The following is a 22,622-nucleotide window of genomic DNA, read 5'->3' as shown; positions in this document are numbered from 1 at the left end:
AATTTCTTCTTACAGTGCTGACTTCTGGGATATCCGGTTTAAAAAATAAAATAAATAAATAAAATCAGGCCTGACAATAATTCTAGAAGTCTGTAAAGGAGATGTTACTCTATAAGAAGTGTGCTGTATTTGTGTGCTGTACAGAGATATGTAACACACTAATATGTATCCTGTCTAAGCTTAAACCACACAATATGCAACACTATGCACATTCAGTTTAACCTTAAACCTACTTTCAATCCCACATGCAACTGATTAAAGTCACTAATTAACTTCCCCGTGACCTGATATCAAATTGTGTACTTTATTTTTTAACACTGCTGAGAAAAATACATAATGTTTTTATTTTTAACCACAGAAAATTAACATTAAAAATAGCAGACATTCACTAATTTTTCAGACTGTCAAAGCAGCATCTCCAATATACCTTTATCTACAATATGATCAAGACCACCTAGAAGTCGCAGTTCTTCTTTAAACCAGTCCCCAGCTCGTTTCGAGGTGAGAGACAGTAACGTCTCCATTGCCAAATGCCCGGTCTGAAAGAGTTAGGTTCCAGAATTAGTGAAATCATCATAAGCAGATGTAGCCAATGTATCAAATCATACAAATACACGTCATATAAAAACCATAAAAAGGAAGCTATAGGTTCTGAGTAGAAGAACCACCAGAGGGAGCAAGAACGGATGGAAAAATGCACGTATCAAAAAAATTACTTGGTACCGATAAAAAGGTACTTCGCATTTTCAACTTTTTCTTTATTTTATTAATAGCTTAGAAACCCTAATCAGACTCCTTCCATCCACTTCTCTTGTTATCAAAAGAAACAAGTGGAGGAAGGAAATGGCCAAATCAGGCAGGAAAAACACACAAGAAATGCCACAGTTAACACTGCTACTCTTGTCTCCCAGATACACTGGGCTCTGCTGCTTGTAGAATACATTTGATTCTCACGTAAGTATTTTGTGGCTTTAATTTTAAACCCAGAGAAGATAGGAATTAAACTAAAACATTGCATAAAATCTTACTAAATTTACTGATTTTATTTTTTTAAAGAGGACTACATATCAATATTCAATAGCAAAGTTAAGTTTACTCCCTGCAAAAGGAAGCTGAAGAGATTTTAGGTGATTATCTTAGTTAATCCCCTGCAATATTTTTAACCAAAACTAACACCATTTAGTCAAGACTATTAACTTGTTTTTCCAAAGGCCTGTAATAAAAGGCCGATGTTAATAATAAAACATATACATACATATAAATTTATACCTACACAAAAGTGACCAATATAGACTTCTGTAACACCTGGAAAACACACAGGCAAATCTGGACTACTATAAGATCAATAATTTCATTTATGGTACATAAATATAGCAATGAAAGGTAAAAGTTGTAAGATCTCACTAAAGCCAACTGAATTTAACCACTCGTAAGTTAACTTCCTTCCCTGATGCATTTGATCGGTAATGCTTCAAGGAGGGCTGTGCTTATTCTGAGCTGCACAGCACATCCCAGGATACCAGTTCAAACCTCGGCACCTCCTGGGAATAACAATACTTGCCGGGCTCGAATAAACATCCCATTGTCTTGGAAAACCAAGTTGTAACTTGTATGAGCCCCTCCAACATCTTCAGCTACTTTCCTGATTTTCAAAATACTGATTTCCAAGGAGGAAAAGAAAGTTGAAGATTAGTCTTGATGAAAAGTTACCACCCAAAGTTAGCTACTTCCATTTTTTAGGAGCACACAGTCACTCATGAGCATACAGTTAGTAACAGCATTTCTTCAATGTAAATGGAAGTGTCTTGCATCATGAAAGATTTGTGGGGGCCAAGAGAACACAAGCAGCAGCAAATCTACAATAGGTGGGTCACTCCTCCCAGTGCCAGCGGCACCTCAGTTCCCTATCACAGAGCAAACAAAAGACAAAGCTGCAGTTACTTCTGCAACTGTTCCACCCAGGAAGCTGCTAACTGCCTTTAATTGCCAACAGTCACTCATGGAGTCTTCCCACACGATGGAAACTAAACACACTTGGTTACAGTCTTTTCATTTCATCACTGGGAGATACAAGATCCAAAACCTCACATTTTTAAAAACTGTAAGTTAAAAGCATAATGCTAAAGGAGATGAGGATATTTTAAGCAATGGGTGGAGAACTTCCCTTCTGAAGCCAACCAAATGAGAAAGCTTTTTGAGGGAGGAGGGGAGAGAACATGAAGACTGCAGTTTGACAGATCCCTAGCTCTCTGAAGCCTCCCCATCCTCTTCAGATAGCTTCTTTCACATTCATAGATTGAGCTCAAAAATTTTGTAACATGGATATCTGAAATCATGCATAACCTAAAGCAGATTGAAGATGATTAAAACTTCTCCTTAGAGATCTTAACACCTACAAAAGATTTAGTTAACTTCCTAAATACCTTCACCATGAAAGCTCAAAAGCCACACAGTATTTAAAATATGGTGCTCAGTTTCCTGCCAAAGGGCAAAAAGACTTCAAAAACACTCCAGAAGACGACAATTTGATACTTATACTAGTGGGCATAAGAACAGATTTTTTTTTTTTTTAATAAAATAAAATCTTGTAACCCTTTAGCTTTAGAAGAAAGAGTAATCTATTCTATCCAATTTTTATGTCAATTACTATGAAATTTTAACACAAGGTTCAAAACATGGTTCCCTTAAGCTTTCAGCCTTATGCTGAGAGTGAAAACCAGAATAACCTCTTTCACCAATTGAAAAGAGAAGTCACTTCCGAAGGTTTTCATTACAATGCAACAGAGAGGAGCTAGCTGCAAGCATCAGCTACAGAGGGCTACGCCAATTGACATGCAAGTGCCATTTGCCAACACAAAGGCTAAGCTCTTCAGGTTTTATCTTCTTCTAAGCCAGAAAGAAAACCAACCCTGGAACAAATTCAACCCACAAAGAACTTCTGTTCAGTTTCTAAGGTTACATTTTTTAAAGTTCGTAACAGTCTAGAAAACAGAACCCTTTGAATACCTGCTATAGTACTCAAAAATTAGTCCTATCTAACTTGTAGATAGTCACACTGTGGAAAGAGATGGGCAGTCTTGATAATCAGTCTTGGATCGGTGTAAGATTGAAAAAGGAAAGGTGTGACTTGCTAGCCACAAACTGGAGCTCTCAAAACATCTGCTGCAATCCTTCTGCTCCTCAGTGGGTATGTCTGAGTCTGAAAAGCACGAATCTTTACCCCCAGAAGATTTGCATTTTTGTTAGCATTTTCTGCATATCATCTGGTACAAAAAGAGAGATTGCTGATTATATCTCATGACAGAGACCTATGTAAAAGCAACTATCTTCTACATATGAAGAGATCATTATTGGCTCAACTTAACATTGCTACTATCATAAATTGGAAGAGAACCTAACCATCTCATTTGGCTTCCATATATTCTCTAAATGCTACATAGTCTCTGCTTCTAGGTAGTGCAGTTGGGAGGGAACCAGCGTCCATCTGTGAGGTACTACAGTATTCAACACATTTACAACAACAGCTCAACATAATTTTAAGGAATAAAGATGCCTCAGGAAGAAAAATAATCCACCAACCAAAACAAAAAATACCGCAAAACCGAACAGCTGAAACTGATGGCCTGTGATACTACTACCCTTTACTCACGGAAAGCTTCCTCACAAGACAGTCTCTTCTAGCACATCCTCTCCCTTTAAAACCCATGCCTAAGAAAACACAAGAACAGGATTATAGTTCATAGAAAAACATGAGGCTAGCTCCGATTATGAATATGAGAAAAGCTCAAATAGGAGACAGTGGTCTGTGGCTGGATGCTTTGGTAATGAGGCACCTGTACCAGCTGTTCCATACTTAATAAAGGGAGCCGTCTTGCATTTTACAGTGCAAAAGATACCCTGGCACTGAGACTGTGAGTGACATGAGTTGCCTTTGGTGCCAAAACAGCACTGAAATAAGACACTGATGATACCAATTCCTAGCTGATCACCACCTAGAGAACAAATTTCATTCTGTGTTGGTATCTTCAGATCGTATTCAGTGAATTCAGAGAGTAAGCTGAAAGCAGAGAAAATAATCTCAAATTCATTCTTCCTTTGCAGATTTCCACGGCCAGAAAATTAATACAAGCCACCTACCTGCATGTTTCGTAGGTTTGCAGGAAACAAGTCTAAAACTGGTACTCTGAAACGATTCTCCTTTGTCACCAAACTGATTAGCTAGGTTAAGAACTACCATCATTATTATCTTCCTCCCCCAAAATTCAACTCTTTATACTGCTACATAATACTGACTTTTCATACCAATTCAACTGTTCCATAGCTAGATTGTATTTTGGGGGAAAAAACCCCAACCAAAACACATACCACCACCATGGAAAAAAACCCAACCAACCAAAAAAAAAAAAACAACAAAAAAAAAAACCCACAACCCAAAAAACCCCCACAACAACAAACCCACCAAACTCTTCCTAAACTGACAAAAAAGTCACAAAACCTACAAACCAAAATGGCAGCTCAACAAGTCGTGTCATCTTTTAATCTAACCTAAAATGGAATACCATCTTAACTGCAGATTACTGACAGGAGTTGAAACATTATTTGCAGAGATAAAGCTCTGAAAAGCTCACTTCGTAAACAATAAATCAGAAGCTTCTCCTGTTGGGCATTAAGTATTAAATTAAGAACGGCAAAAATCTAGTAACAGTCTTTAAAACATTAAAAGAATATATTACAAGATGTTAAGAAATTAAGATCATACTGACATCTGCTATACTGAAATATGGCGAAAGCAAAACCACATTACTAATTTTTGCCATTTATGACCACTCATCTACTCAATCTGTCATCAATTCTTTAAATATACTCTTAAAAAGCCTTGCAACTTACCCTTTATTTTTCAAGCTAGCTTGCTGCTAGCATCAAACCATGGCCAAATTTATTTTTAAACAAAATCAGTTTACTCTGTTGCAGCTGAAGATACATTCATAAAAACAAGTGTGTTTGAGAAAGGAAGGAAAAAAGAATCGTCCACATTTATGATAATCAACAGATCTGCCACCACACTTTGGGCAGAGAGAAATCCATTTCTGTTGGACAAATATTTTTATTTTTAATGGGAGAACCTGCACCACATTTTCAATTTAACACACAATGCTCTTATTCCCACCTAAGAACCCACATTGTTTGTGAACGTATATATAAAATTTAGGCAAAGAAATAGAGTCGAATAACCTAAACATGGTCTTTCAACACATGGTTATTTAAGGTGTTAATGCTTTTCAATTGCTACCTTTAAATAGCTACCCTTAGCAGGGGCGAATGGTGAATCAAACAACCGGAGAACATCAGAACTTTATCCTTCTAACAGCCTCTTAGAAACAAAAAATTCAGATTTAAAGACGGCAATACTTGCAGTGCAGTCACATATACGTAAAACACAGACAAAATGTCATGACTCCTCAGCTGGGAGATAGGAAATTAAGGATGATGCTTCCAAGTTCCATTTTATTAAGCATTCCACTACTGCCAAAGCTTTCAAATAAAAGCACGATACCCACCGTGATGTTTTCCAGATCAAGATGCTTGTTGTGAACAGTTTCACACAGTCTCCGAATTTTTTCCTTAATTTTATTCATGTCTTTTTCATTCAGCAGCTTGGCAGAGGAAGCATCTTGTTCCAATTCCAAAAGCCGTATCATCAGATCTAGACTAGCTCTGTCCAAATCCATGTTCAAACGATCTCTACTCAGAATGTACATTAGAGCTGCTGTACAAAGGGACAAATTCTTGGGTTGGGAGAGGAAAGGGAAAAAAAACAAAACAAAACAGGTTTTAGGAATCATTAGGCAGACCTTTTACAATTTTTAATAAACAAAGATTCACAAAAGAAAAAGCCTGACAAGTCCCAGTCTATGCTACCACTTGCATGAGTACTTACTGTTGTACATTGACTCCTTCTAGCAAGTTACTAATGCATTCTTCTAACCAATACAACTGAGACATAAATCACTTAACACATTTACAAAACCCTAGTAGAAAAACACGGTTTTCTACTTTTAAGGGACTCAGTGCTGCAGAGAGAGTAAGAAATGGTAACTCCAGTAACACAGTATTGTAGAAGAGACAGATGGCAGGGGAACAAAGTGAAAAGCATGGGGTACACAGCAAGGTAGGTGAACATTCTTGTTTGATGGGATAAGCTGGTGACAGCACCAGAAAATACGGAGATTGTGGGGACAGTGTCTGCATATGAACTGGGTGGGGGAACAAAGTCCTTGGTGACATACATTCCGATTCTGCCAAATAGGGCTGTCCATCAGTAGTTCACCCAAATCCTTCCAGCATAAACATATTTAATTACCAGCGGAATTCTGGTTTTCAGAAGCAAAACGGAGTACAAACCAGCTTCCCCTACATTATCTTGATCACCCCTATCTTACACAGAATTGGTGTAGAGACCTCTTACTTAATCCTTCTTCAAGAAGGAATTAATTTTCATCTTCATTAGGATCCAGAAATGCAAAGGCAGAAGGCAACTGTCAGGAAGGGACAAATGACAGTGAGGAGATCAAAGCAAAGCTATCAGTCCCTAGTGCTGGTAAGTACAGTACTTGCACCAAGAGACTCACCCATCCAGGTGAGCTCCAAGTTATAGTAAAGAGGAGAAATGTTCATGGAGAACTGAGTTGTGCTGGACATCATACTTTCAGAAACCTCTGATGATATCCAGAGGAAAAAAGCTGGGAGTGGGGTGGGTTGTGTATGTGTGTGTCTTAGTGGGTTCAACATGCTGTATGCACCTATTCAATTTTTTTCAGTAAAAAGTAACTTAAAAAATGGAGACAAACCAATTCTGGGATGTGCATGTTGTACAGCTCAACAGGAAAGAGCAGAACTCCTGTGTCATGCAGATTAACATCTTGTTTAGAGTTCAACCAAGCACCAAAGCAATCGTTAGCTGCTTCTGTTTATTTTAGAAGCAAGTAATAATCACACCTAGTCATACTAAGCAGTATCAGCATTTCCAAAACAGGATCAGGCAGCTTACAGTCTATCAAAAGCTATGTTAAAACTCCTTCCTGTCTGAATCAGGGAAACCCTCAGGTGAATAGAGACTTTAATCTAACTACCAAAGACACATTTGGAATACTGAAGGAAGGACACAAAGTTTTCCAAATCTACATCTCCTTTCATGAGTACAACCTCAAGACAAAATGTTGTTTAAAAAATAAAAAAATAAATCTTAGCTGTGAATATCACTCCTTCAGCCTTTGCAGATCTAAGGCAGAAAGTAATCTATGTGGCTTGTCTACACAGACAGGGCAGATACATTGTTTTCCCTTAATTTCTATTAACTTTCTCCAATAAACCTTGCAATTTTATCATTTTAATTATAGAAATTGTTTACTCTGGATTCACTTGCAACTGACTTAAACTGCAAGAAAATTCAGGTTCCTGAAAGACAATTCTATTCCTTCCAAATGGCAGTTATTAAAACAGGATACAGGAGCACGTGCATCCCAGAGAAACCAAAGGTTACTCTACTAACTGTTGTTCATCCAGTGTGGGACCTAACAAAGCAACATCTATGAAGAACTATTTTCTAGTGACCAGCATTACCTAGGCGAGCTTCCTGATAAAAATAAATAATTAAATAAATAAAATAATGCTTAGGCCCCCCAAGAAGTTTCTATGAACTTGAAACTGTGCACCAGTTAATACAGGGAAACTGCTGAATTTATAATCTGGGCTGCCAACATTTAGGCATTTCAGGAAGTCAGGCTGTTCTTGGATCACCACTCAGTCTACTAAGGGCAAACAGACTCATTTTGTAAGACTGTACCAAGCCCAAGCACTCGCTTGTCCCAGGCTCCCTTCTTCACAATCCAACCGACTATTATGCAGAGAGTAATGGTTCTCCCTCCACATAGGTTCTGCCAACGCTTCCCTTCAGGCCTTCCACCCAGGTTTTAAGATACTTAAATGTAATCAGAAGGGACCTAAGCAGTGGACTAAGACATTACACAGAAGGTTTCAGGCTACAGGAGGACTGCCTGAAAAGCAAGAAGGAGCGGGAGCAGCTATGTGTAACAAGAATTAGGTTCCCGCAACAGCACGTATACAGAAGGCAAATCAGGCCACTAAGCCTCCAAATGCTTACATGCAACAGGGAAATTCCTGTTTTTCCTGTAAGAAAAGTAAGGACTTCAAAAGTGAATGGTGCTTATAACATGGAACAAACCTTCTTCAGCTACATGCCAGTGATAGAGGTTTTCTAAAACTAATTTTTCTTAGTCCCTAGAGGAAAGTTAGTTTAACCTTAGATATAACATCTTTACATTTTGCTCTGATCTTCCCTGTTAGACAATGTGGTTAACTGTTTCTGAAAGCCCTATCTCATGCCCTACCGTACACACAATTCTGAGTGGGGAATAACACATAAAACCAAAACAAACACCCGAACAAAACCCTCAAAATCCCACCCTATGGATTGCAGTAGTGAAGCTCTTTTTTTTATGGGGGCTTTTTTTCCTTCCTATTCTATTCCTCAAGATGCTTAAAACATGTTCTGCTTCCAAACAAATGCTGAGAGAAGAAAAAAAGTAAAATAAATAAGATTTGCTCTAGACAGAAATTTTGTGGCACATCTAACTATGGAGTTGCAATCCATACTTCTACCGAATTCAGGAAAACATCCTAGTCAAACATACACTCCAGAAACAGCAGACCATTTACACCCACTCTCATCCTTGTCTTCCCTTGCTTGTTCTATTTATACTCCAGCTTCGGGGAACAGATGGTTATTTTCTAGGGTTCAGCACTACATTTAATGCACTTTTTTTTTTTATTATTCACATGCTGAAGACATTACAAAACTGCATTTCTGTGCTTAACTACTGACAGCTACAGTGAAGGTATCATTTGTATTTAAAAAAATAATAATACTCCAAAGCTTTCAGAGCATACCTGGAGAGACAGTCAGTTAAAAACTGAAACTGCAGCTTAAAGACAAATCTACTGGAAAAATTTGGTGGAACAAGTAATATTCATGTAAATATTTTGGGGCACAGCTCAGTAAGATAACTGGTTATTTTGTTTTCCTTGCTGGTTAAAAAATACCTCTGCAACTGCTGTTTCATATTCTCACGGAAATGTAAAAGTCCCCCCCTTTCTCAGTCTACTCCACTGTAAAAGTATAATCAGTGCAGTATATGCTCATATTTGCTTCCATTAGCCCTGTCACCGTGGCAGTCTTCCCATCTCCAAAATACTTTAAAGAAGTATTAACAAAATAATTATGCTTTTTTCCCGCCAGTCCTTATTCAACTTAAATGCATTTAAGCCATGTGTGATTTATTATTGATTTACTTTGCACTGAGATTTTGTGGAAAAATTTCTATTTAAACAAGTTAAAATGTTAGTGAATTAATTGTTGAACATAAGAGCAGTATATAAAGACAGCAAGCTTATACAGAAGTCACTGTCGAAGCATGTACTGTCAGTAGAGATAGTTTACCATTTAACAGTATTTTGATAAATCAGTAATTTTATAATACTCTATAACCTGCACCAAGAATGCACTGTAACAATACTAAAACGTTAACTACCTTTTTTTTCCTCCCCTCTGACAAGAAGGAGCATTTCATCAAATACACTGAAAATAGTGAATATAATCAATGCTTCTTGTTACTGCAGACTAATAATAGTATGCAATTTCCTTTTGAACTGTATGTGCTAGTTCTTTTGAAAATGAAGGAATAATGGTAACTGTTAAAAGACAGCCAAAAATACACCGAGCAGACTTGTACATTTTCCAAGGAACTGGAGCTGTCCTCTGCAGATCTTCTGCAACTCAGTGGTGGCAATTGTCCTAAGTAGCGTGACTGTATTTCTTTTATTTCTAGTATCGCTTGGCACTATTTTGACAGGTCTCAACATGACGAATGCATTGAACCTGGTTCCTATGTTTTACAGTTAACCATTGCTAATTTTTGAGGGAGATGGAAAAGAAGCTATTATTCTAAATAAGTTACTTAAAGCTCTACAGCTTTTTCCCCCCACCCACAGTAAGATGTCAAATACGATCTCTTAAACATCTCCTTCTGTGGGTGCAAAGCTTCCTTCTGCATTGTATATTATTCTTCTAGAGCTATTAAATACACGTAATAGAGCTGACTGGATATATGTATCTACTACCCACTTCAAGTAACATTTCCTGTGTTCAGCTTTTGGAACAATACCTCAAGGGATACCCCACAGAGACACAGTTTCCAACCCCTGGAAAAATATCACCACCCGCAAGAAGCATTTTCTATTACAGCTGAACTGAACTTGTAAAGTTGATAAGAAGGAAAACACAAACTGCTTCAGATTTTACCTCTTAGGTCATGTTACCATAAGCAGTAATTTCCCTTTCCTAGATACACCATAGAATACTGAACACACTCAAAGCATCCTACGACTGCAGTTACAGCACTGTTCAAGGAGACAAGCACAGGCCATGAAAAATGCCCCACAACAGCTACAGAAAAGGCAGTAATTCACATACAAGCAAGTCTGGAGATGAGCACTTAGAGCCATCTTTAAATAAAAGGAGAGAGGATTCCTTTTAAAAGTATTTTATTTGAAGGAAAGTATAAACACAGCAATAAAATTATTAAAAAAAAAGCTTAAGAGAAAATATAAAATATCAATTTAAAGTACAGTCAGGTTTTTAAAAAAGCTTAAATGATTTTTTTTTTTTTTTTAAAAAAAAAGAATTTCCAAATCCAGCAGCACATAAACCGTGGAAGAGGAATCTGTCATTGGAATGTAGGTGCTCTTATTTTTCGTATCACTACAGATTTCAAAACTGAAGCCACTGGTCCCAGATGCACACCATATTGGATGCTTGACCTTGTATTATGTGTACACAAAATTCACACAAAGTAGACAGGTATTATGAAACTTTAATGAAATACACAAGGTATCCATACCTGATGGTGTTGTGAATCATCCAGTGTTTTGAAAACCATGGCTACCATCCCATGTGCTCTCAGATGCATTCGGAAGCTGGGCATGGCGCACTTTGTCGCCAAGCTGATTACACTGAAGAAAATTAATTCTGGATTAGAACAACTAAAATGAGCACATTTACATATACGGCAGCTAAACAAGCCTACAAAATGTGATTGACCATGTACCTCAGACCCTGACAAACTCTGTTAGGATGTTTCTTCTAAAATCTGTATAAAGCAAGTTTGTAGTTGGTGAACAGAGCAGCATTTTATTCAGCTGTTGCTTACCAGCACCAAACTATGTCTGCTCTATTTTAAGGTTGGCTTAAAAAGAGGATTTGAAAGGGTACCCTGAACTCGCTTCTTTCAAACAAAAGTTAAAATAATTCAAAATAGTTAAACTGAAAATAAAACGTTCACGGATTAAGCACAAAGCTCTGATTTAGAAGCACAGGAGAGCTTATCATGGATCAAAGCATTATGAAAAGTTATAAATGCGAGCTTCCATCACTATCTAACAGTTATCTATCATCTAGCTGATTAGTCCCGCTTATGTGGGACAATACTTTTACAAAAAAACCCCCGAACATTTTTAATATTCATTGCTGTATTTATGGTTGATGAAAACACTACAGATTTCAGGAAAAATATGACAAATCTACTGAGTCTAATCAGTGATCAGCATAACAGCTCTATTTTAATAACAGAATTCTTCCCCTGGTTTTATTAGCAAGCTGTCTGCCATTTCTAGCACAGTGCAACATATAGACTATGAAAAATAATTTTCTTTTAAATGTGGAGTAATGTGGAAGTGATTCTGCAATCAGGACTCTATTGAGGAATCTTACTATGAAAGATTCATACAGTATGGTGTTTAAAGAAAAAGTGTCTTTCTGTCTCCAATCACAACAGCACCAGTTAGAGCTTACCTACCAGTTTCTGATTCTTTTACGTCTATTCCTATCCTTACACATTGATTTCCTTTGGAAAAATACTTTTCTTTTAATTTGTTAACTGAAAGAAAAAATTTTTATGGTGTTTATACAAGTTACATTCCACAATATAAATTTGGAAAGTAAATAAGTCAGTTTCAGATGTTAGGAAGCTTGCCGTACGAGCAAATTAAGTGCACTCATAATAGTATTAATTTATACTTATCATAAAGTACATAAAAACTGGATAATAGATTTCTTGTATTTATACTCCAGCAACAATATTCAGTGGTAGTTTTTGAGGAACATGAAGAATATATTTTTAAACTAGCTCTCAAAAGCATTAAAGCTTTTTCTTATCCAGTCAGATCTCAAGTGTCTCCTTATCACCTGTCTCTGTGGATTCATTTTTCCTTCTCTACCATTTTAGTTTTGCTGAACAGAGAGAAAAATCTACCACTCCTAAAAAAATTTTAAAATAAATTAATAAAAAAAAAAATTTAAAAATACGATTACATTGTTACAGGAAATCATTCTAATTACTTTTATGTCCAGGGACTGGACACCAACATCAAGTAATAAACTTTTTCAAAGCAAGACTAACATTTTTTGATACTAACTTCACAGTAACTTGAATATTCACGAGTACAATGAGCAGTTCGAGATAAAGCTTCTAATTAATATTGAGGCCACAATACCTCCGGTGAATGCTAGCCATGTTATTTCTCAACAGAAGATAAAGAACAGGAGTGTTGGAGTTAAACAGTATTTCTACTGCATTAGTTCTAGACTATAGCCAGCAACCTTTCCAGTCTTAAGGATTTTATTTTAGAATTGAATTCTGCATTAAAAAAAACAGAGTAGACACTGCACGTAAGATTGCACTAAATAAATAGAAGTGGTGTTTGTTAATTTATAGCAAGGCAATCTGTTGAAGATGTCGCTTACTCTAATTTTTTTTATTTCACCTTCCTAGTCAGCCTGCTTTTGATTATTCACTGTATGTCACCTTGATGATTATTTTCCAATTTTATACTCTTTATAGAAGTGCCAGGTAATTACCCAAACAGCACTTTAAAGCATGGTCACTTCATCGGTAAATATTTAATTCAGTATCTCTTTTAAATGTAAGGTCAGTCTTTTATATTAAGATAGATATCTTACCTAAGGCAACGTGTGTTTAGGGGCTGATTGCTCTTCAATCCACTTAGCAAGTACTCAATATCATCAGTGAACTCTTGATTTTCACCAAATTCCACTACATCATTGAAGTGCTTTACATGCTGAACAACAGTGTATAACTGGAAGAGACAAATATTGTGACCTAGGTAAGTTGCTCTTGGGATTGATTATAACCTTAACAACTACAGTTTAAAAATCTATTCAGTTTTGAGTGCAAGGAAACATTAAGAAGTTAATGAAGGCCATTCAACTACTTAGATAAAAATATTATCTTTAATAGGAAAGCCAAATTTCATTTTGACACTGTTCCTTCAGTATTTAGGATTACTAATAATTCTTTATCTTAAAAATTTGTTAAGAATACTTACTTCTTTGTCTTCTTTCCTACATTTCAATGCAGTTACTATCTCTTGATAGGGCTGAGTAGGTATTGTCACAGTTTTTATCACTTTGGGAGGTGGTGCAGGAGCCTTAAAAACTCCATCATCTTTATGAATTGCCTCCTTTGAAGATAGCCTTACCTATTAATAAGAAAGTGCTAAAATGGGCAGGTGTTTTGAGCACGTAAACATACACTAAATACATCAGGAAACAGTACAGGTGTGCAATTGTCAAACTCACATTTTGGGACTATTTAGTCCTTGCCTTACACTATCAAGAGGTACCTAAACTGGGTGATAATGTATCTACTCTGAAGGAAAAAAAAAAAAAACACAAAAAAAAAAACAAAACACACCCCCCCCCCCCCCCCCCCCCAGAAAAAAGGAGTTGTAAGTGCAACGCATTTTTAAATACAAAAACCAGTTCTATGTAGTCGGGAAAGCTCCAGTGAAATTCTGAAACTAAAAGTCCTTTACACTGGTTCCTTAAGTTTTAGGGTAATTAAACCAACAAAGCTCAGTGTTTAAAAACAATTATTTGTTGATAGTGACAAGCATCTTAACCCCTTACACTGGAGATTCCAGAACTAAATTGGTTGCTATACTGAGCTACCATTAAGTACACTGGTGTGGATTCGAGCAGAGCTATGAGCAATCACTGTCTCAGCATAAACTGAACTAAAAACCTTTATGCCTACCATTCTCACCTCTAACTACTGGAGGCTACCGCACTCCTGCACTCAGGGTACAGCTATCAATCGACCTCTCCAGCCTGACACTCCAAACTGGTTTTTGCCTGTAGGTAGAAGACTACCAATACATATTTTGTGAACAGTAAAAAACTGTCACACAGAGAAATGAGAGGCATGGTGCATGCCTGAGCAGGTAGAGTATGCTCTTGTAACTTCACGGTATTCTCTGAACACTGGCCTTATTCATACTTGTAGTATGTTTTAGGAACAACATATTATAACACAAAACACAGCAAAACCTATTCTGAACTTATAACAGCTAGTAGAGAACTTGATGTTAGGTCTAGAATAACCACTGACAAGTTCCCAGACATCTCAGGCAAGTATTACAGGTTTCTTCTCAGCCTACTCCTCTGTATTAGTTTGATGCTACTATACAAGCTTAAATGTCAGCTTATCTTCAGATTTCTTCTTTGGCACAAATTCAGATGCAAAGACAAACTACAGAAAACATAGAGGAAAAAAAACCTCTAAATGCCAAATTATAAATATACAAGTGCCAATGCCAGTGACCATTTATTCACCCTCAGTCTCAAAGTAAAATCATGTACTTAGTTTCCTTACACAGAAAAATTAGAACTTTTTTTTTAAGTGACTGAAAAAAGATAGAATTAATATGCAGGCATAGAAGATGCATTAACTGTTACTCACTCCAGGGGATATTTTGAAATAAATCCTTCTTGTGCATTGTACATTGACAATCAAAATATAAGCCAAAACCTGCTACACTAACAGAGTGTTCTATCTGTACAGCACTTCAGTATTTGCTCACTTAAGCTCCAGTGGAAAAGTGCTAATACATCACCCTGAAAAGCTGGTTTAGAGCACATACTGGAGGACTCTGATCTTATCAGTCTGAACACAGGAGATCCACTGAACTATCTCGTCCAAGTCTTGGTTAATGGCTTCCCCTTAAAATCAAATTCCAAGGGAGCTTGGGAAGACTATAAGAAAGAGTACTTGGCATAAGCAGTTTGCATGCTATAGGTTTCTTACCATAAACCTAAGACAAATTTAACCAGATCTTCAGGTAACAAATTTCTACTGAAATTAAAGGGGCAGAAATTACCATTGAATGGTTGGATCAAGGCTCATGTATCTTTTAACTCTTTAGTATTAATAATATACACGTAAAGTAAGGTTTAAAAGTGACTGAAGTAACTTCAGATGCACATTTTAAAATGAGAAGCAGATACAAACTCCCCTAACTGGTTTGTTCAGGCAAACCTCTGCCATATTTCTGAATTAGTATTTTGATGGTTCCAGTTACAAAGTGGAAGTTTCACAGAAGACAAAATGCTGAATAGAAATGATCTGGACATTTTCCTAGCCTGAAGAGGATATATTCAAAGCCTCTCTGAGAAGGCTCAGACAAAATGTGCCTTTAAGTTAGCTATCAGAGAACTTCACAAAAATCAGTATCAATACAGATTCAGTAAGCAACAAAAGGTTCAGTTCAAATGCACATAATTTAAATTGAGAAAGGGGTTTAAGAGAAAGCCAGGACTGAAATTTCTGCTCTCTCCTCAAACACTAGTGGTAATGGTTATTTTAAAATGAGTCATCTGCATTTTTCAGGCAGAAAGGAAGAAAGGCAGGCTGCTCAGAAAGCTGGAAGGATGCAACCAAAACCAACCATAAATAAAAGAGGAGCTAGTATCAGAACACACACACATGTGGAATTAAGGGGGGGAGGAAGTAAACCTGAAATGGGTGACAACAGCAAAAGCTGAAGACTTATCCCCGCAAAAATATCTACTTTCCAATTTTCTGTCCTCAGGCAAATACTGAAAGCAAGGCAGCAAATGAAATTAAGATTACTGACAATGTACAATGCTCTCTTAACATAATCAGTAACAGCTTTTACACATACATAAGCCCAAGACCCTGGATTCTTAGGGTCTCAAAAGAATTAAAAAACAATTACCTTAAGCCTCAGAACCACCACTGATTTTTGAACAAACAAGCTTCTTTCAGAACTTTTCACCTCTTGTCTACTTCTTGTAGACATGTTTATATCTGCTATGGTTATATTAACATTTCTGGTTGTATACAGTAAATTTTGTTTCTTTCATAGTGTCTAAAGACTGAAGTCAGCAATTCACAATAATTTACTCCATTAGAAAGGAAAGGTAAATGAAATCTCTTTTTAAGTTTTTCCTTTTTGACTTGCAAGTTGCAGATTTCTGTGGGTCTTAGCAAGTTAATCCTAGGGGCTCTCTCAGAAGATGAAATGGAGTCCATTGCGAGAAAACTGAACTTCAGCAGATTAGGGAACATAACCTGGAGTATTTTTTTTGTATCAGTATATTGAAATGATATGAATTATCCCATTTTAAGGTATTTCCATGGACAATTTCTTTCCCATCAAATACCCAACAGCTCATCTCACAAAGCAGACTTCACTCTGAATTACTGTGACATTACCAGATATCAAGAACTCGTGTTTCAAAAAGTATCAGTAAATCTTAAAAGGAGATTTACTAAACATAAAAAAAACCCCAACAGTCTACTTACTGGGACACTGGGAGTTTTCAAAACCGGTGGTGCTGGCAGAGCCTCTGATTCTGGCTGGTTCCAGTGTCTAGCATTATATACAGCTTTTGTGGGAGACTAGAAGATAAAAATAAAAGTTATTTTTAAAGCAAATCTACCAATAATCACTAAGCACCTCAAAAATTATTGTAGCAATAATGTAGCCCAACAAGTAAAATGAGTTTCATTTCCCCCACTTCTGTATTCCCAGCAACACAAGTTCTCTATATCATGTATATCAGAAAATCTCTAAGACTTTGAAGCACCTGATGGTTTAAAGACCCATTCAGACCCATGGGTTTAAAGACCCATACCAATATAGACCCATTCAAATGACAAAAGACACGATGTGCGTATATTTCAAGGATTTTTCTGTCTTTCTACTGTTTAAATTTATTCAAAGACAAAAGGTCTGCAACCTTCACATAGACAAAACCAGACAGTTATGAGGGGGAAAACAACATGTTAGCAAACACCATGTCAGTAGAAAGTATGACTAGTTTAGAATCAAAATGAAGATTTGATATAGACTTTGATGCTTGGAGAAATAGAAAACACTCAAATTAAATGCCTTAATCCATATTATAAATCAAAAAGCCTTTTTTTTCCTTCCTGTTCAAAAATGTGTCAAGGCAAATCAAAATAAATCAAGATTTACTGTCCTTGAATTTTTGGGAAATAAAATATAATTCTTAGAGGAAGCAAGGGCAAAATTGAATTTCTAGCATCTGAGTTTACCAATCTAATGGCGTAATAATATTCCAGACTAATATAGCATTACTATTTTCACACTTTCCCAACATGCTGTATATTGTGTAAACTGTATAAGTACATACCTCCTCACTAGCACTTAGATAGCATTTTAAACAGGGAAAATATAGACAAAAGTTGGGCATTAAAAAAAAATTCTGTTAAATGTAAGTTATCAGCTATTTAAAACAGAAACTGACTCAGGTACAGCCCACAAAGGGGCTATGTGCAGCAAACCTAGAAGCCCCAACTATGGACTAAGTATACCATTCTGAAGCACAACATGGTTTTGGCATGTCAAAAGCTAGAAAGTAGATTTTCAAGAGTTTCTCTATTACTGTTAAATGTTACTGAGCTGCATCCTTCCATTCTTTATGAGACGAGAAAGCCCTGACTAACAAAACTTCAAAGAATATTAGCAGAATGAAAGTCTCAGCTATGAGTTTTTAGAGCCCAAAAGACTTGTCAAGCACTACATCATTTTAGTTTCCGGACAGGAGAAACTCTTTCCCTCCTATACTGAGCTTTGATGTGGTCATAAGAAACTTAACTTAGTTGGACTTTTTAAATTAATTTTTTTTTTTTAAAGCAGTGCTCATGTACCATTCAACATGTACGCAATGGCCATCATCTCAACAGCTTTAGCTATTTTCTGAGGAAGCTCTTTTAAAGAATACACTTTCAGGTGATGGACAATAAAGTCATTCAGCAGCCACATGAAGCCACCACGGCCACATGCAGGAATACCAAAATAAGGCTTTCCTGACAATCTCTCCAAGCTCAAAAAGTTAAACTGAGAAATCAGTTTTTAAGTTCATGCTGCTACAGTTATGAGAGGACATCTCTTTCCACAAAAAGGAAGACTGTGTCATATAGGTCCTCATTTGAGAAAAGTTAACTGCTGACAAAAACCGCTAAAAGGTTAACTCTCTTCTCTCCTGAGCTTACTGCATTTCTCAGCAGCAGTGTCTTACCAGAATCTGACTCAAGGTTTGTGATGAACAAGCCAGGGACAACTTAGTAACAAAGATGCTTTTTTAATATTGAAGGATACAAGGTTTTACAAATGTTTGTAATGGGAAAAAAAACCACAACAGAATATTTTCTAGATACTCACTAGTTTTTTCTTGAATTACAATTGCTCCACAGATTACCTCGGTGCTTGCTTAAGATTGGGAAGAGAGGGTCTAAGTTTCTGGGTGCCACATCCTGGTATACAGGATAATTCAAGGAAGTAACACACTATCAAGTAACCAGCATCAAAGTACAACATATATTTAATATCAATCTGATGCATAATTCTTCTTAACCTTGCAGGGAAGCTTAACTACTACAGTTCTGACAGCAGTCTACTGCATTACAGCTGCCAGAAGTCCTATTAACATAGGATATTCATTATTAATAGTCCCAAATCTCAGTTATAATCTCAGACCGTATTCTATCCCTGCTTAAAGGATACTAATATATTAATATTCCTGAATTTCCTGTCTGGCAGCTACAAGCAGCACAGAGCTTTTCAGGTCTCTGCCACAGCAGTGTCAGGCTCAGTGCACCCAGCAGGGAGATGCTGCAGGGAGGTGCAACCCATACAACAGGATCCTGGATGTATGCCGCTCTCAGCTCCATGCAGAAACAACAGGGGCACAAAGCAAAACAGGCCGCATCCCTCTTCAAGCGAAGAGCATGCCTCACTCGCTGGCTCAGTAACTAAAGCTGCTGCCTGTACCCTACCTGCATGTTCCTTCTTCTTCAGTGCTCCATGACAAACTCAACACAGCCCTTGTCACGTGCAGGGGGAGCAGAGTCATGCTGGCATTAAAACTGTCTTACTCGGCTGGGACGGGCCCTTGCTCACCACGCAACAGGAGCATTTGCAGTCTTGGCTTTTCAGAATTTAGCACTGCTGTTGCATCCACACGCATACAGCAAGGAAGCACAGATGACAGAGATCAAATTCAGTGCTTCAGTACAGAATAAGAACAAAGTATACAAACAGCTGCACCAGCGTAATCAAAAGGTCCACACAGCATTAGTGTGTCTTCTTCAGCAGAGAGTAACAGCTGATGCGTAGGAAAGAGTTCAACAGGGCAAACAGATTAAGACAATTCCTTCTAAATAATCAGAGTTCAGAGGCTTCCTGAGTCAAAGATGGCATCCTTTTTAGCTACCAGTCGAAAATGGGCTTTTCTTCCCTGATTTTCCTTAATCTTTTACTAAATCAAAAGCTAGGGCATCCACAAGTGTTTTGTGACAAGGCACTTAACAGATTCCTTAGGCACTACCAACACAATATAGAAGAAAGCCGCATGTAAGAAATCAAGTAATTAACAAGTAAATGCTTGTTCTGAGAAACGAGGACATCTCATTTAATAGCTCTCTTGTACTATAATCTAACCTGGAACTGAAAATGGCAATTACTTAAAACCTTGAATACCTATGGAAGGTTAGTTTTAGCCACTATCCTTTGTAGTATCTTCCACTTGTAGATCTAAACCTGAAAGCGTTTAGATTTCACCTGTGATTCCATGCCTTTCCAGTAATACTTCATTAGCCAGTAGAAACTGCTCTCCAGCAACCCCACCAGCTGCACACAGCTCAATACACCCCCCAAAATCCAGCACTGCTTTCCAAAGAAACATGTTCTAATCAGTTCTAATGCATTATGAAGAGACTTTGGAGTCTCTCACAACTCACATGGACATGGCAAATACATCACTCCTTTACAATCACCTCTTAAAGCAACCTTCACATTTTGACCTGCAACACAAAACAAAGATGCATTTCCAAAACAACTGCAAAGAAACTGCGCCAATACTGATCGATCAGTAAAAACCACGTAGACTTGCTATCTAAAAATCTAAAAGATTACTGTCTGAAAGAACTGAAACCAGGAAAAGTATCAAAGATCAAATGAATGCTAATGAAGAAACACTTCTCAGAAGGGCTTTATCACATAAGCAAAGGGGTTTGTTTATTTGGTTTTGGTGGTGGTGGTGGGCTTTTTTAAGGCCACTCAAATGCTTATGATAACAAGCTTCCCTGAAGAAGCAACACTGATATTTAAGTAGCAGTAATTTAAGAAACTGACTTACTTTCTCTTTAAAGAGAAGGCAACCGTGCAATCATTCAAATAATGCAGACTTTTCTTTTGGAATTCTTCCTCTCAAGATTAAGTTAGAATAGATGCAAGTGGAAACCTACCACTCCTTTGAATTTTGTGTTATTAAGGCAAATAACTTCTGCAATATTAATCAGCTGTAAGAGCTTCTGCTGAATAGAAGTTTCCTTTTTTCATATGTATAGAACTGACAGCTGTTTACACTCAGACAGATGTCTGAAAGAGTGCAAATATTCCAGTGAGGGTATGAAGTGTATTGTACTATGGGACCCTGCATGTGGTTCTGGGAGGTGAACTGAGATGCAAAACCAGAACTAATGCCAGGGATTTTACAAAATGCACATGTTGTCAGTTTTATACAATCATCTCTAAATGGCATAAACTATGGGTCATGCTTAACCTCCCATCTCTGAAAGCATCATGATGAAATTTTCAAGAGTTGGCACTCTGCACATATGGATACAGCACTGCCTGCCATTCAGAGATATAAGAATAGCAGAAAATATGAGCCAGGGACATGAGTCATGCTGAAAATACTAGCAAAACAAGAAAGACAGCAGCTATTTGCAGGCAAAAATGCTTTCCAAGATGGAAGACAATGGGAAAAGAAAACCCCCCAAAAAGCCATTTTTAACACATATCCTGATAAATGCATTATTTGTATCTGAAGGGCATTCAGTAAGACTGTACGCCAGATGCTTCCAGTTCCCAAAAAATCCCAAACCAATTAACTAAAATATATAATTATTTATCACTCAGTATTCATAATCATTAAGAGTACTACTCTGTCCTGCATGTCTCAGTTTGAACAGGAAAAAGACAACAAGTATGTTATGCAGCACAGAACTATTCATAATGGACTGTTTCTTTTGAAAAGCGAAAGGAATGAACATTCAATTCAGAGCAAAGAAAAAGAAATTACACTTCAAAAGAGGAGGATGGAGTACCAATTCAGCAAAGGCTGAGCCATTTGTATGTAACACAAGAAAAAGTTAATTTGGACTCCAGATAAGATAGCAGTTTCCAACAGCAGCTAAAAACCAGAAGCAAACTAGGATGAAGTCATTTATTCAGTGTTCAAAATGTGAATCAAATCTCCATTACTTGGATCACAGTAGCAGATTAGTGCCAATAATTCACCTCTGGGTGCCATGGACCACTTAATCATGAGCTGCTACACCATTTAATGCAGTACACAAAAAACATTAGGCATGCACACAGCTAGACAACTACAAGTTCTTAGTCAGACAAGGTTGAAGAGTATCAGCAGCAGACAACATGATGAGCAGGAGGGGAAAATGTCACTGAAGCTTTTTTTGCATCAGACTTCTGTAGAACTGCAAAATGTTTTTCCTTCCTCAAAGATCAAAAGGAGGCCTCCAGGGCAGAACAAGACGATGGGTCAGACACCCAAGTGAGACATGAAAATTTATCTTGAAGAAACAGGACAGTTTGATAAACGTGAGATTCATTCCTAAACAGAAACAGGTAATGGTGTCCTGTCTGCTGCTTATACTGAGTATATTCGAAGCTGGTCAGCTCAGAGGCAGAAGCCGTATGGTTACGGTTACTGACTTGTCCCAAAACTTATGTTATATCCAATTAAAAGGGACAAGGTAAAATCGTTTAGACATAATGCCACAATACGGGAAACATATATCAAACAAAAGAAAAGAAAAACCTGTGTCTGCCAGCAAGTAACTTATTGGCACAAACACGTCCTTGTAAAAATTGTTAGACTAAATTCCTGCCCTCTTTGGGTTACTTTGCTATGTAAAGGCAGAGACACACACACATCCCCCTGCACGTGCTCCCTGTTAATACTGATCTATTTAAAGTATATCAATCTACTAACAGGAAAGCCTCACAAAACCACAACAGCAATGAAATTCCAGGGGTCATACGGTTGGGGTACATGTGTGTGCACACCCATGTAAGTGTTTCCATTTGTACCAGTAAAACATTTTTCAAATAAA

At 37.2% G+C, this 22,622-nt stretch overlaps 1 protein-coding gene across 4 annotated transcripts in view; it reads right to left on the bottom strand.

The window, feature by feature from the left end:
* WAPL (WAPL cohesin release factor) overlaps positions 1–22,622 on the bottom strand; it is a 71,193-nt gene that overhangs the window by 11,992 nt on the left and 36,579 nt on the right. For 2 of the 4 annotated variants that reach the window (XM_030488850.1, XM_030488853.1), the window contains 6 exons: positions 16,761–16,856; positions 13,480–13,632; positions 13,094–13,230; positions 10,977–11,088; positions 5,559–5,786; positions 428–539 (listed from right to left, as the gene is read on the bottom strand). In XM_030488850.1, the coding sequence (XP_030344710.1) occupies positions 428–539; positions 5,559–5,786; positions 10,977–11,088; positions 13,094–13,230; positions 13,480–13,632; positions 16,761–16,856 (838 nt within the window). The remainder of the gene's footprint in view (positions 1–427; positions 540–5,558; positions 5,787–10,976; positions 11,089–13,093; positions 13,231–13,479; positions 13,633–16,760; positions 16,857–22,622) is intronic. The other 2 variants (XM_030488852.1, XM_030488851.1) reach the window with 2 other exon arrangements.

Source organism: Strigops habroptila, chromosome 5, assembly GCF_004027225.2.
Source record: "Strigops habroptila isolate Jane chromosome 5, bStrHab1.2.pri, whole genome shotgun sequence".
NCBI classification, from domain to species: Eukaryota; Metazoa; Chordata; class Aves; order Psittaciformes; family Psittacidae; genus Strigops; species Strigops habroptila.
The sequence above is the reverse complement of the archived record's forward strand: the minus strand, read 5'-3'. Positions and strand labels throughout refer to the sequence as shown.